The sequence below is a fragment of the Dipteris shenzhenensis genome, chromosome 21 (genome assembly GCF_047967505.1).
Source record: "Dipteris shenzhenensis isolate YYH24624 ecotype China chromosome 21, Dip_SZ_1.0, whole genome shotgun sequence".
In the NCBI taxonomy this organism is placed as follows: domain Eukaryota; kingdom Viridiplantae; phylum Streptophyta; class Polypodiopsida; order Gleicheniales; family Dipteridaceae; genus Dipteris; species Dipteris shenzhenensis.
The window spans coordinates 26,159,128-26,175,676 of NC_141616.1; the positions used below are offsets into that span (position 1 = coordinate 26,159,128).

The 16,549-nt window shown below is 46.5% G+C and overlaps 1 protein-coding gene across 3 annotated transcripts in view; it reads right to left on the minus strand.

Moving 5' to 3' along the window:
- Nucleotides 1-16,549, minus strand: part of LOC147888690 (uncharacterized) — a 100,783-nt gene that overhangs the window by 41,731 nt on the left and 42,503 nt on the right. For all 3 annotated transcript variants that reach the window (XM_087392836.1, XM_087392837.1, XM_087392835.1), the window contains exon 4: nucleotides 12,615-12,744. In XM_087392836.1, the coding sequence (XP_087248962.1) occupies nucleotides 12,615-12,744 (130 nt within the window). The remainder of the gene's footprint in view (nucleotides 1-12,614; nucleotides 12,745-16,549) is intronic.

Here is a 16,549-nt window from a genome sequence, read left to right on the forward strand (position 1 = left end):
CACCCTCTATGCCTCCTCAACACCTTGGGCTGCCAATATGGGGACAAGAGAGAGCTCACTAGACCAGAAAACAAGGGGTGAGAAGAACCGGAAGTATAGCCTCATTTGGATGAAGGCGGAGAAGATAGAAGACCCAAATGTCAAGGCTTGCACAACAACACTCAAAGAAGTATGCAAGATGCAAGACACTGAAAATTGAATGCCTACACAAGAAGCTGAGAGAGACTAGAGAAGACGAGCACTCAAACCTTCGTGCCCAAATGCAAGATGAAATGAAGAAATGGCAAGGGGAGATGCAAACCAAATGGACACGTGAAAAAGGTAAAATGCTGCAGGACATGACTCGTGTTCTAGGTGAGAAAACCAGTCATTTGGCCTCTCAGATTGAGACATTGGGAAGCCCATGTTGCTGCCCCTAAAGATGAGAATGACAAATTGAAGGCAGGTGCACATTGGGAGGAAGGGGAGTTTCAGCCACCTTTAAACGAGGAGCTGAACACCGTTAAAGAACAAATGAAACAGATCAAAGATGCAAAGGGGATGTCAAAGGAAGGATGCAAGATCATTGATGTGCTGAAATCAGAGAATGAACAGCTCAAAAAGGAAATGGCAGCTTTGCAAAAAACAGTACAAGGGAAACATGCTGAGTTCATACAGCAAATCACGAAGGGGAAGGCAGACATGCTTGCATGGAAAGATGTACTAAAGAAAGACAACACACCAAAAAAAAGAGAGCTCATCTCTGAAACACTTGAAGAAGAAAAACGGTGGGGCAGCAAGACTCTGAATGTGCTGGTTAGAGGCCTAACAGTAGGTGATAGCCCCATGTCAGATGCCAAAACCCTTTTTGACAAGATGGGAGTCAACCTTACCTCTGAATCAGCCTGGAGAGTGGGTAAAGCAGATGCACCGATGAGGCCTTTGGTAGTAAAACTACGAATAGCCACAAATAGAGACATACAGTAACAGAGACATGATCTTCTACACCGAGACACATGAGAGTCCAGAGAGAGGGCTACCCAGAAGGAGAGGTTACACATGGGAGTCTACTCATAGGAGTGAACTGAGGAGGGATCGTGGGGTACGAGGATCTGGAGGTGTGGCTATTCTCTTCAGATCACATCTGAGGCCACTCCTCTCTGTGATACGAAGGGAGGAGCATGCACGGCACATGTGGATTCGAGTTCAACTACCAGACGCATCTTCATTGCAATGCGTTACTTTCCCGCAGACACATCATCTTATGCGCGAGAGGTCACCACTGACGGGCACAACCCATATGAGACTATCCATGATGATCTCACAGAGTTCTCCAGACACGGGGACACTCTCCTCATTGGTGACTTCAATGCACGTACTGGGAATAGATAGGTTGGCCTATTAGATTTCGATGAGGATTCCCTCATAGTATCAAAGATGGATGCAGCAGAGCTAGGAATCGTGAGGCAGTTGGCAGAAGCAGATGCACCAGTGACAGCTTTTGGGAGGCATCTACTCGAGTTGGGGGCTATCCATGACTTGATCATACATAGCGATCTCCGAAGATGGCCATCATCTGGCAGGCTCACTTGTTTCCCACATGGAGAGGGTAGTAGTACGGTGGACTACCTGCTCGATCCACTAGCCTTTGCCCCACAGATACATGATCCTAATGTGCCTCCTCCTCCACTCAGGACCGAGCACCTTTTGTATATCGGCCGCCATACCAACCATGAGGAGGGGACCCCCACCACCCACTCGCGTTCAGATCCATTTTGACCATGCTCTTGACCCGATGTACGTGAGCCACCTAGCTTCTGAGCTTCCAGTATTACTTGGAGAGGGGATGGACCTCGCACATGCATCAGATACCCTTATCTCAGTGATATAGGATGTTGCCACCAGATCCTTTCCCACAACACGATCTTCACGTGTCCCAAATGGGAAGATGCCCCAAAAACCTTGGTTCAACGATGAGTGCAGAGAGATGAGAGCCCACCTTACACGTGAGCGAGCAGTGGGACACTTCACTTCACCAAAGGCACAGCATATCTCACGCCGAGTGACATGGCGTAAGAAGCGGGCTTTCTTCATGCGCAGAATGGATGAGGTGATTGGCTCCTTCCGCAAAGGAGACCCTACTACGAGATGGGGGCTCTTGTCGGAGGGGAAGTCGCCCATCCTCATCACAAATCCAGCAGTCTGACGTACATATGCATGCTCTCTATATGATGTCCCAGGTCAGGCTCCACCTGACATGTCCTCTACGCCCAAACCTACTACGTGTCATTTGTTTGCTGCGCAGTATATACGGCTTCCCTTCTCCGGCTTCATAACCGGAGATCACCGATCATGAGGGACTACGCACTGAGCACTTTGCGCATGGGGAAGAGATCTTAACCCCGATCCTAGCACAACCGTTCAACCATGCTATATGCCATGGCTTCCCGCCTACCCGGAGCACCACCACCGTACTGATACACAAGGCAGGTGATCCCATGACACTCGAACTACCGAACTCTTATGATTGGCCACACTTTGGCTAAGATATATGGGTTGGTACTAGAGAGGGAGATCAGCAGCCACACAGAGGGTCACGGGCAGCAAGCTCTTGGGCAGGCAAGTTTTTGGAGACAGCACTCCACCCTAAACCACATTTTCACCTTGAGGGCTGTTATTAATAAGGAGGCGAAGTCGAGGCATCAGAAAGTCTACACTTGCTTCATAGACTTTCATAAGGCATTTAATATTGTCCCATGTTCTCACCTGATCAAGAGGTTATAGGAGCTGCAACTCCCAGAGATCATGATTTAGGGGGTCATCAGTCTATATGAGTCCATCAGAGGGAAGGTACGTGCCCTAGGAGGCCTATCGGACTGGATTGAGAGCAGTATCAGAGCGAGACAAGGCTGCCCCCTCTCGCCGACTCTTTTCGGGCTCTATATCGACGAGATCACTCATTTTGTTGATCGCCTAGGTGGAGAGGGTTCGCTTCTGGCTGTCCTGATGGTGCAGATATTGTTGTACACAAATGACATAGTCCTCATATCATCCTCGACAGAGGGACTGCAGAAACATCTAGAGGCTTTGGAGATGTTCTGCAAACACAGACTTGACAGTTAACCTTGGAAAAACCAAGGGTATGATCTTCAACACCTCGCAAGCAGTGTCATGTCACCATAGCTTCATATACCGTGACGACTCTGTGGGGATAGTGTTCACCAGACCAGATTCATGATGACCCATGTGGGTACAGTACGACTCAATACGAGGACGGGGTGCTCAAGCCCGACTAGAGAGGCGATGCTTCTAGGTACGCTTCCAGGACCCTCCTACGAAGGGTTGGCTTTTTGACACGCTGTGGTGAGACCGACTGCCATGTATGGAGCACCTTTCTGGGGGAGTGATATTCAGCGAAAGAGCGGAGGAGATTTGAGAGGCTACATGTGATTATGGGATCCAAGATGATTCGGAGTAAGCCCTCAATCCCCCATCATATTATACACACAGAGGTCACCATGACCCCTCTCCAGGTTGATGCCATCTTTCAGACAATGACGTTCCTCCACAGAGTTTGGTCCTTACCCCAGTGGAGATTACCGAGGTTAGCATTGGAGTCCTCCATGCAACTAGCAGAGAGCGGTGCTAATACGGCATGGTATGCATGGCTATCCACATGGTTTGTTAGTCACGGCATTCAGATGGACAGACTTCACCCCTTTCAGTATAGCACCACCCGAGAGGATCCCACGAGATGAGATCAACCGTACCATACGGTTGGACATTCTCCAGCTGCATACTTCTAGGGCTTGGGGGGGAGAGGAGTTCTCCACCAAGATCCAGTTCTACCATGACCACTTTATGAGGGTCTCGGAGCACGGTTTCGTCATCAAACCTCGGTATCTCAAGGACAGGAGAGTCTCATATGCATTGAGGATCGCCATCGATCAGCTGCGAGTCTCGTCACATCAGTTGAGGATTGAGGCATGAAGAGCTACAGGCATACCCAAAGAGCAGAGGATATCAACACTATGCCAGATGGAGGAGATCGAGACAGAGGAGCACTTTCTATGTGTCTACCCCATTCTATTATGAGATCCGAGGACAATATCACTACCTCTTTCAAGACGGGCATGGCTTTGGTCCACTTACACGGTTGATCCATTTTCCCCATCAGATTTGTGTTGGGCTCTATCTGATTGAGATGCGACGACAGAGAGATACACTGGTGCGACAGACCACAGAGCAACAGGGACTGATGCCACATGTCACCGAGATCGACAGAGCACAAACACTTGTTGCAGACTTCTATGCATCTAAGCTAGCTGCCGGTGAGGCTGAGGGAGAGGAGCTTGATGAGATGAGTGCATCATGGATTAGTAGTGGGAGTGTCCACAACGATACTCCCAGACAAGAGCACACACTCCACGTGACACGGAGAGAGACCAGAGCACGCACTATCGAGGTTTGGTCTATTTCAGCCCTCCTCAAAGGTGACCGTCAGAGACAAGGCATCACACAGGATCCAGAGATCGAGGAGACCACGCCCTCCACCGCATTGAGAGACAGCTCGACAGATACAGATACGAGAGCCCCTCACATCTCATCAAAGAGTCACCAGGTTACCTGGCCATATGGAACCTGAGCATGTACTAGGAGTGCTAGCTCTGAGCACCTAACACTCTTCTGTTATTTTTCTACTCTGGTATTTTGTTCACTAGTTTAGCACTTTAGCTTTCAGCAAGGGTCTTAGTGAACCCCTTGCTTCAGCCCTCAGTGGCTTGTATGAGTTACCTTTTGGTCTTGCACTTTGTCTCATAGGCCCGTGATGCCTCTTGCAGACGTTAATACATCTTTCTTTGTTTCTCTCTCTCCGAATAAGAAAACACGCGAGGAGAAACAACAGAAAGTGGATAATACAAATGCCAAGACATGCATATCAGCAGCCAAGATATTATCAAGGTACAGGATCCGAGATTGAGTCACTACATAAAAATATCCGAGAAACCAAAGGAGATGGAAGGTAAGAGACTCCATGCAAAAGGATCTCAACAAATGGAAGGAGGAAATGCAAGTAGAGTGGAAAACTCACTGAAGCAAATGCAGGAGGATATGACTCAGATGATTAAAGAAAAAGCCAGCCAACATGCCTCGCTTATAAAGAATTTGGAAGGTTGAATTGCCACACTCAAAGCTCACAATGAAGCACTAAAAGCATGCATGCAACGGGAGGAGGGTAATTCTGGCCACCTGTCAATGAGGAGCTGAATAGAATCAAGGAGCAGGTCAGCTCCCTTAAGGCACTAGAAGAAGAGAAAACAAAGATATCATTGGAGGAGCTGAAATCTGCGAATGAAACCTTCATGCTAATATACAGGGCAAGCATGCAGAATTCACGCAGCAAATAACAGAAGGGAAGGAAAAAATTCTAGAATGGAAAGAAGTGGTCAAAAAAGGTGCAGCAGCCCAGAAGAAGGCGTTCATTTCTGATGCATTAGAGGAGGGAAAAAGACAAAGCAATAAAGCCCTTAATGTGCTAGTAAGAGGCTTGGCAATGGGCGACAACCCAATAGCGGATGCAAAAGCGCTCATCACTAAGATGAACATCAATCTCACCTTTGAGGCTGTGTGGTGAGTAGGAAGAGATGATATACCCACGAGACCGCTCATAATTGAGTTTAGGACTGCCATGGATAGGTCCACATTTATGAGCATGAGAGCCACTCTAAAAGGGACTAAGACATACCTTGATGACGATCTTACACTCTTGCAACAGAAGCATCGGAAGGAAGGAATGATACCTGTTATGGCAGCCAGAGAGGAGGGCAAATGGGCTGTCTATAGTGATGGTAAAGTTATAATCCACGAAAGGAAAGACAAAGGAGGATGCAGGTGGAGATAGTGCATGATGGTGCCCACGCCATGGGATGAGGGGACAACATGAATTGAAGAAAACGGTATGGAATTGTAATGGCACCCTATGGTCAGATCCAAGGGGCTTCTCAGAGACCTACAATGGTAGGGAGATGATTTTCTACACTGAAACACATGAGAGTCTTGAAGGAGGATTGCCCACAGTCACAGGATATACCTAGGAGTCAGCTTTCAGAAAGGAGACAAGGAGGGATAATGGGGTACGAGGCTCTAGAGGGGTAGCAATCTTGTTTAGATCGCATCTGAGGCCACTGGAAGGAGGTGCACGCACAACACATGTGGGTATGATTCCAGCCACATGACACACCGCCACTCTTTATTGTAGCATAAACATCATCCTACGCACGTGAGGTCACTAGAGATGGTCATAGCCCCTATGTGACGATCTATGAGGACATAGTGGAGTTTTCCCGACAGGGAGAGGCACTCCTCCTTGGTGATAGTATTTGGAGGACAAACATGTCTCACACCCTCAGGATTGCCATCAGGCAAATGAGGGTCTCATCTTACAAGCTGAGGATCCACAGGGAGAGCCGCAGGTACATCCACAGAGCAATGGATTTGCAGACTATGCATTTTGGGAGAGAGAAAGACAGAGGAGTGTTTCCTATGTGCTTGCCCAGTTTACTATGAGATCCGAGGACAATATCACTATCTCTTTCAAGAGGGACACGGCTTTGGGCCTCCCTCCCGACTGATTCACTCCCAGGACCAGGTCTGTGTTGGCCTATATTTGAAGGAAATGTGGCAACATAGAGAGACCTTAATGCGCCAAATCAGAGAGCAAGAGGGGGCAATACCGTGGGAGACAGGGATGGATCGAGCTCAACGACACGTCACAGTCTATAGATTTCTACACATTCGAGTCGGCCCTTGGACATGGCGGAGTAGAGGAGGAGATAGATGATGTGAGGGAAGCATTCGTCAGTGGGACGAGACGACAAGGAGGAGGGATGTAGCTAGAGACACAAGAGCCACAAGCGATGCAGTGACAGACCAAAGCACGTAGGAAGTCCAACCCTTCACAGTTGCTACTTGGAGGAGACCGCCCGACCAGTCCATCACTCTAGATATGGCCCACCAGATATAGAGATCATGGAGACCACGCCCGCCGCCACAGCGAGAGACATTTCAACAGACACCAATATGACATATTCTTGCAGCTCACATGAGACCCACCAAGGCACCCAGCTAATACAGAATCTCATAATCAGAATACATAGTTCAGCTTAGCATAGTCTAGTATAGTGCTCAGGAAAGAGTCTTAGTGAGCCCTTTGCCTCAACCCACAGTGGATCGTGCAAGCTTGAGCTAATTGTACTTTGTCTCATACACCCATGAGGCCTCCCGAAGACGGTAATCAATCTCTCTCTCTCTCTTTCTCTCTCTCTCTCTCGCCCTTGAGCTCAATAGATCAGCATAGGTTAGTACTCAGCAAGGGCCCTAGTGCACCCTTTGCTCCATCCCAATGAGGCTTGTACAAGTCTTCTTTGTGTGCACTTTGTCCCAAAGGCCCGCGAGGACTCCCACAGACGTTAATCTCTCTCTCTCTCTCTCTCTCTCTCTCTCTCTCTCTCTCTTTTACTGCACAAAATGTACGGGCTGCCCTTCTGTGGCTTCACAACCGGATATCACTAGATCATGAGACTACTCCCTGAGCACTTTGCACATGGACAGGAGGTCTTGACCCCAGTTCTAGTGCAGCACACGCGGTCCTTTTGTGGACCTTTAAGAATGTTTTAAGAATGATTTGGCATGCCCATCCTCCACTTCAAATAATGGCTTAAACATGCCACAAAAGGACGTGTGTTAACAAAAGGGCCACGTGTTAACACGCAGTCCTTTTGTGGACCTGTAGGCATCTTTTAAGCTTGTCATCTCTCTCTCATCTGGAGTCCAGGTTTGGTGATTCAAAAGTCGTTTAGGAGGTTTTGGGGCACTCCAAATGCATTGATGATGTAAAAATATATATAATATACACCAACTTTTTGTTAAATATTTTGGGGGGTTTTGGGGCAATCCGAATGCATTTGTGGCCTGATTTAAGAAAAAACATTGCCCAAAACTACATCATCAATCATTGATAGGCAAGTCAAATGGAGAAGTATAATAGAAGGATAAATTTAAATTATAGATCATCCCCCATGTAGAGTGAGGATGCACATTATGTTGTCTAGATGTGATTGATATTTGTTATATGTGGTCACATGTGAATGAATGTAGTCGCTATATGTGACCATCTTGTGCAAGGAAACTTTGAACACTTATAGCTTTCAAGTGCACACACACACACACTTGTAACTTTGAACACTTATATGTGCTCACATGTGAATGAATGTAGTCACTATATGTGACCATCTTGTGCAAGGAAACTTTGAACACTTACAGCTTTCAAGTGTACACACACACACACACTTTTATCTCTAAATATTAAATTCAAAAACCTCTAAATCTTATAAACTGAAGTAAGAAAAACTCCAATTTTAATTTTTAGGGGTCACAAAATGCCACACCCCCGTAATTATGCATTTTTTTTAAACCTCGTATTTAAAATTTTGGACTTCTGAGAACTATTTTATTCTCCAAAAGCATGCTCTTTGCATGCTTTTGGACTATGTGTTAACACATGGTCCCAAAGCGTGCAAAGAGCATGCTCCCCACACACACACACACACGCACACACACACACTCTCATCTCTAAATATTAAATTCAAAAACCTATAAATCTTATAAACTGAAGTAAGAAAAACTCCAATTTTATTTTTTAGGGGTCACAAAATGCCACACCCCTGTAATTATGCATTTTTTTCAAACCTCGTATTTAAAATTTTGGACTTCAAATCCTCAAATCATACACTGTGAACCATTTTATTCTCCAAAAGCATGCTCTTTGCATGCTTTTGGACTATGTGTTAACACGTGGTCCCAAAGCGTGCAAAGAGCATGCTCCCAACTAAGAAGTTACTAGTGCAAGGAGTAGAGAGAAGCGGGAAACTTGAAGTTACTAGTGCAAAGAGCATTCTCCAAATTAAGAAGTTACTAGTGCAAGGAGTAGAGACAAGCAAGAAACTTGAAAATGCCTCAACCAACTAGGATCAGTCCAAGATAGCTGATGCCATAGCCATATTCCGAAGTAGTAACACAAAATGTGAGGAAGAAATGGTACCCGAGAAAAAGAACAAAGGATGCATTGGTCCTCAATGATGGAGGACTTAAATAGTTAACTATTAGCCAAGGGAACTTGGTCTTGGCTCACTTCTGGCGGCTCGCCTTTTTGATTGGCTCACTTCAAGCTGCTCGGCTTTTTGACCTCCTCTTCCGGGACCCTCCGACAAAAGCTTGGCTTTTTGACCTCCTGGTGAGACCGACAGACATGTGTGCAGCACCTTTCTAGGGGAGTGACATTTCAGCGATGACAAAGTGGAAGAGATTTGAGACGCTACAGGTGACTATGGGATCTAGGATGATTCGGAGTAAGCCCTCGGTCCCCCATCAAATTATACAGGCACAATTCGCCATGACCCCTCTCCAGGTTGATGCCATCTTTCTGACAGTGACATTCCTCCATAGAGTTTGGGCCTTACCCTAGTGGAGATTACCAAGACTAGCATTGGAGTCTTCCAAGCGACTGGCAGAGAGCGGTGTTGATACAGCATGGTATGTACAGGTAGCCACACGGTTTAGTAGCCACAGCATTGAAATGGGCAGACTTCCCCTCTTTCAATACAGCATGGATGCACCACCCAAGATGATCCCATGAGATGATATCAACCATATCATACGGTTGGACCTCCTCTAGCTTCATATGTCTCGAGCTTTGGGGGGAGACTAAGAGTGCCCCACCCAAGATCCAGTTCTACCATGACCATTTCCTGAGGGTCTCGAAGCATGGTCTCGTCATCAGACCTCAGTATCTCGACAATAGAAGAGTCTCACATGCACTTCGGACAGTTGCGAGTCTCGTCACATCAACTAAGGATTGAGGCAGAAAAAGCTGCAAGCATATGCAAAGAGCAAAGGAGGTAGAGGCTACTATGAGATATGACGGCAATATTACTGCCTCTTTCAAGAGGGGCATGCGCTTACACGGCTGATCCATTTTCCCGACCAGGTTTGTGTTGGGCTCTATCTGATTGAGATGCGACGACACAGAGGTATACTGATGCGACAGACCATAGAGTAGCAGGAGGCGATGCCACAGGTCATCGAGATCGACCGAGCACAGACACGTGTTACAAACTTCTATGCATCTGAGTCAGCTCTAGGGAGGCTGAGGGAGAGGAGCTTGATGAGATGAGTGCATCATGGATTAGCAGTGAGAGTCACCACCACGATGCTGCCGGACGAGAGGCGCACAATCCACATGTGGCACAAAGAGTGACCAAAGCACGCACGATCAAGTCTATTTCAGCCCTCCTCAGAGGAGACCGCCAGAGACGACGCGTCACCCTTGACGTAGCCCATGAGATACAGAGATTGAGGAGACCACGCCCTCCGTCACCTCGAGAGACAGCTCGACAGACAGATATACGAGAGCTCCTCACATCCCATCAGAGAGCCAACAGGGTGCCTCGATATATGGAGCCTCTGCGTGTACTAGGAGCATTAGCTCTGAGCACTTGATAATATTTTGCTATTTTACCACTTTGCTATTTTGCTCACTAGTTTAGCACTTTAGCTTTCAGCAAGGGCCTTAGTGAGCCCTTACCTTCAGCCCATAATGGCTTATATGAGTTACTTTTGGTTATGTACTTTGTCTCAAAGGCCCGCGAGACCTCCTGCAAACGTTAATACATCTTTATTTCTTTCTTTTCTCTCTCTCTCTCTCAACTTCTACAGGGATCATTGCTTGTGCATCCAAGGAGGGCTTTATTGACCCTCCAGGGTATACCTAGATCCATCTCCCCCACTCTTTCACTGAGGATCTCTATTGGACAGTGCCGTGTTTCATCACATCGACTCCGCATTGAGCGTGGGCGAGCTGAGGAGTACCTAGGGAGAGGCGCATATGTACCTTGTGTGATCGACGGGAGATTGAGTCAAAGGGGCACTTCATCTTCAAATGCCCTATGCACTGTGAGATCCAAGGCCGCTATCATTGTCTCTTCAGAGATGGCTTCGGACTACTCTTTAGATTCCTCTCTTATCCAGATGAGAGATGCCTGACCACCTTCATCCACGGGACAGTTAGGCACAAAGACACAAATACTCATCTCAGAGTATGATTATGGAGTTCTTCTAGCCATACCACACAAACCACTAGATCATGGGTGGCCGGCGAGGTAGAGATCCATCCACAGATAGACGCCAGCGTTCTATCTCTGGCCTCTTACCAACACAATCCCACCCACTACCGGGTCCCTCATGATCTCCCTTGTTGGGGCCAGTATCTGCTATATCTAACTAGACTTGGTATTGGATCTGATTTGATATGATGATGATGATGTTATGACTATGTAGTATAGACGATGTTATGGCAAGTAGTACTTAGCATTTAGCATGGGTGATGATGCTCATTTAGTAGCTCCACCCTCTGAGCTTATTTATTGTATCAGCTCTCTCTCTCTCTCTCTCTCTCTCTCTCTCTCTCTCTCTCTAGTATTTTGTTCACTAGTTTAGCAATTTAGCTCTCAGCAAGGATCTTAGTGAACCCTTTGCTTCACCCCTCAGTGGCTTGTATGAGTTACCTTTTGGTTTTGCACTTTGTCTCATAGGCCCGCGAGGCCTCTTGCAGACGTTAATACATCTCTCTCTCTCTCTCTCTCTCTCTCTCTCTCTCTCTCTCTCTCTAATTGTACTTTGTCTCATAGGCTTACGAGGCCTCGCCAAAGATTGTAATATTTCTTTCTTTCTCTCTCTCTTCAGCTTAGGCCTTTCTTTCTTTCTCTCTCTCTCTCTTCCGCTTAGGCCTTCAAGCTCATCCCCATTCCAGCCCTTTGCTAAGCCTCTTCCAGTCAGACCCTTCCATTCCCAATCACTTCAGCTCTTCACTCAAGCCTCCCCCAAGCTCTATGGTCCAGCTTCTCCACTCCAACACATTTAGAAAACTTCATGCCAAGCTTCCTTTCCCAAATTAGTCTCCTTCGACATTGGGATTTCAGCTCAGGACATCAAGCATTTGGCAACAAACTTGAGGGTTGTGAAGTTTATTGTGCAAGCAAGACTCCTGTCAGCAAAGGATACTGTGATCACCAAATTGCAACCAGCTAGGGATGGACGAAGCAGAAGACCAAGCAACTCTACTACAACGCTTTGATCCTTTTCATACATTACAAGTGAAAGATTGAGTACGATTCATGAAGCAGAGTTGTTGGAGAATGAAAGTTTACTAAAAGGACCAGAGGGTCTATAGGACTAAAAAAGACCTGATACAAGAGCTGAGGGATGGAGCCTCCAAACAGGTATCAACATCCACAATGAACACGAGGAAAACCCTGATTGATACATAAAGAAAGAGAACTCTCTGAGTTAATGGAGAGGGTGAGGGCTGGCGGCACTGTGATAACCATCTGGGGAGGGTTGGTGGAGAAGTCGATTACTCTGGACATATAATGTGTAAATGCTAGCTTCATCTTGCTCAATGGGTATGTTCTGATATCTTTTCAACTAACAGCAACAGTAGAAAAGGTTAATTAAAAATGACTTACAGTAACCAACATTAGAGATATTCTAGATTACCAAGTTTGAGATGTTTGCCTCACCTAGCTAGGCCCAAAAGCTCATCTGATTCAGACTTTACACCAAACACTTGCACAAGTATATCTTTGGAAAGATCGCCCTCTTGCAAATGGAATGTGAAGGTCTCATTCCATGCTGGCAACCTTCCTTGATCTGCAAAACAAAAATTTAACACGCAGGAGTCTATAACAAATGCATTCATTCCGAACATGATTATAAATGATACACAACCAGCACACACAGAGAGGCACACATGCATTGGAGAACACAACCAATCCTTCGTGTTTCAGTGAAATAACAAGTACAGAAATGTGCACATGCCCACATGTTTGCATGGCATATGTGCATGCATGCACACACCAATACAGACATCTTCAGCAAGGAATTCTAACCAAAAATGCATGCATACTTTCAAAAATCTACCCCTGGGTGGTTGGCCCAGCAAATACATTCAAAAGACATTATAAAGCAACAAAGCACAAGTCGCAATGAAGTGCAAATACACATGCAAGACAGCCTACATCAGCTGCAAGAAACGCCACGGGAAATGAATTTTACATACGATGACTAATATGAGGGAGTAAAGCCCCATGTGTGTACTTTACATAAGCACACCTAGGATCTCAAAACTAGTCACCACCCTTTAAAAATGGACAAATGGGCACCCTCACATGCCATGCTTGGAACTTGCCAAATGTGTAATCAGTGTCATGGCCTAGAGGTTAAGCATGATGCTATTGAATGGCAAACAGAATAGCAACATGATACTTCTTGGAGGCCAAATTTAAGCTTTCAAGGAGGATAAACTTGAGGCTGAGCAGAAAGTGCATGCTCAGGTGTTTTCGCTCACAAACCTTACTTTTCCCAAGTTCTAGGCAAGGAGAACCAGATTTGTTGCGTATGTTATGTACTGTCACAGAGCTTCCCCTTCAAGGGGTATCATTAAGCTCTCCTATAAGCAACCTTTTGTGAATTCATTTTATTATTTTCCAATATTCGAAGGAGAGTCCAAGTGCCCAGGCTGGACATCCACAGAGGAACACCGTTTGGAAAAGCATTGTGTCCTCATTTTCCAGCTCCAGAGCTGTGCTTTCTTGCATTTATTTTGGAAGCTGTAAAAGGATTTCAAACCTCTTCTTTCCACACATGCATTCCAATTGTAGTTGCTCTCAAACTCTAGCCCCAAGTATTTGTACGTTGTGATTGCTTCTAGGTGTTCCCCTTTGAATGTAAGTACATTTTCTTGTTTCTTGTTTCGATTACCATGACCTTTGTTTTTGCAGAATTAACTTTCATCCCCGAGTCTTGGCAGAGTTTACCTCATGCATCCAAGTGTGTTTACCTGTCCTCTTTGTCTTTGCAAATACAACTACATCATCTGCATTGATGAGTAGGAGTAAGGCATAATTGGCAATTTGTACTCCCTCTTCACTGTGTGCTCTCATCCAATCTTCTAATTCAAACCAAAGAGAGTTGGCAAGAGGGGACAGCCTTGTTTGACCCCTATGTCACTGCTTATAATTATCTTCTCCTTAAAAGTTTGACGCATCTAGTGGCTTTGTCAATTCTCCGAGGACCTTTTCATATAGTCTAACCGTGGCTCCGTAAGTTCTTGAGGTATTTGCAGCTGTTCAATCCTTTCCCATAGTTTTTATCAAGGTACCATGCCCGCAAGACAGTAGTAAATTGTTTTTCTCTTGTTCTTGACTCCCTCTATTGCAGCTCGTATTCTGACTAAGTGCTCTATTATTGAATGCTTGGCCTTGAAACCCAATTGAGGTGGTGCTCTTTTTCCTTGATCATCTGCCAGTTTGCTGATTTCTGCTCAAGTATAGTACCATACAGTTGTGCCATTAAACTGATACCATGATCGTTCCATAATTTTTAGTTGCCCTATTGTCTCCTCCTTTGTGGATCGGTACAATTCTATTGAGTTGCCACTCCATGAGAAATCCCTCTTCCAGCACTTTATTTATTAGCACAGTTATATGCTGATGATATAGTCCTTATATCCTCTTCAGCGAAGGGGCTGTAGAGAGATCTGGAGGCTTTAGAGGTGTTTTGCAGAAAGAAAGAAAGAAAGAAAGTTTATTAGAGTCTTCGGAAGACCGAGGGGTCTGAGAAACCTGATACAATGAGCTGTGGTAGTGGAGCTACTAAACGAGCATCCATACCAATGCAGAATGCAGAAAATGCAAAATGACAGTACTAAATCCGAAGTACAACATAGTCATATCTCGACTATATATATATATCCATCTCAGCATCATCGTCGACATCATCATAACCATCATCATCATCATCATCAACAGCAGTAGGACATCAGGATGGATGGGGCTGTGGAAGTAGAGGCATAAGCTCAGCAATAGAGTGATGTCGCCCCCCCAAGGGTGCGGTCCTGGTACGTCTCTTGGTCGTAGCTCTGCATCTGACCAGGGCCACTGTGACCCCCGTCGGTCGGGCTCCGACCCTAAACAAGGAGGGGATATTCCCAAGTGTGATCTGTGAGTCAATCCTCTGTCTGGGCTGTCGGGTCATAGGCTCCAGGTCACGGTCATGTCGAGGCCTCGCCTCATGGGGGTCTATGTGATCTGGCTGAAAGAACTCCGTGATAGAGCTCTGAGAAGTATCAGTTGAGGAGGAAGTCTGCTCCTGTCTCCGTGCTCGGAGTATCCTATCGCGGTGTCTGAGCACCTCATGAATGAAAGCATCCAAACATCGCTGGTCTGGGTAGGAGAGGAAACAGGCCAAAACTCCATAACTATCTCTGAAGAGGCAATAGAAACGCCCTCGGATCTCATAGTAGACAGGACACCTGAAGATGAAATGCTCCTCTGTCTCAACCTCCTGCATGTCACATAGTGTGCATATGCGCCTCTCCCTAGGTAACCGCTCCGTTTGCCGCTCTCAATACGAAGTCTATGTGAAGAGACCCGGAACTGCCCAAGAGAGATCCTCAGCAAGTGGGGTAGGTGAATCTGCGTGTATCCTGGTGGATCAATGAAACCCTCCGCTGTGATATGTAAGAAGTGATCTCTGTAGAAGCCCAGCTTCACTGGAAGATCACTCGGGCCCAACCAGTTCCGGAATGTGTGTAGCTGTAGTAGATCCTCACGGATAACCTGGTTGACCTCGAGTGATAGGAGGGGAGAAAAAGGAGCATCCATGCTGTACTGGAAAGGAGGCAGTCTGTCCATGTGGAGCCCGAATCCTGCAAACCATCTCTTTGTGCATGCATACCAACATCTCTACTGCAAGCGCCATAGAAGAGGACAATGCTAGCCATGGTATCCTGCTACGCCCGGATGTGTAATCCCCATACTCCCTGACTTGGTACAGATACGTGATGACATGAAATGCAGCATCTAGCTGTAGTGGGGGTGACCCAAACTCCGCTTGAATGACCTGGTGAGGGACGGATGGCTTACCACGGATCATCCGTGATAACATGAGATCCTGTAGCCGCTCCACCTTGGCCCACTCTATATCCAACAAGTCTGGCCCCCACCATGGATTGCCATACATCCCTGCTGGGCGGACCAAGGAGTCAAAAAGCAACCCTTTGGTCCGTGGATCCTAAAAGTGAGAGCGGAAGCACTGTCTCTCTAGCCTAGCCAATGAAGTACATCCTCTGCTCAAACGTGCACGCATCATGGGTCTCATGGTGAAGATGGGTCCAGAAAAGACAACCCCAAGGTAAGTGTATGATGAAACTATCTCAACTGGGGACCCATCAAATGTGAAATGCTCATCTCGCATGACGGCTCGAGATGTATTGAAGATCATAACCTTGGTTTTACCCAAGTTGACCTTCAAATCATGAGACTCACAAAAGGACTGTTGTGCATCAAGGTGTCTCTAGAGCCCCTCTGCAACCTACCCCACCCTGTGCCTGCATCACTGTCTCGAGCTCGTCGATATAAGGTAGGTGATAATGGGCACCCTTGTTCGACCCCAA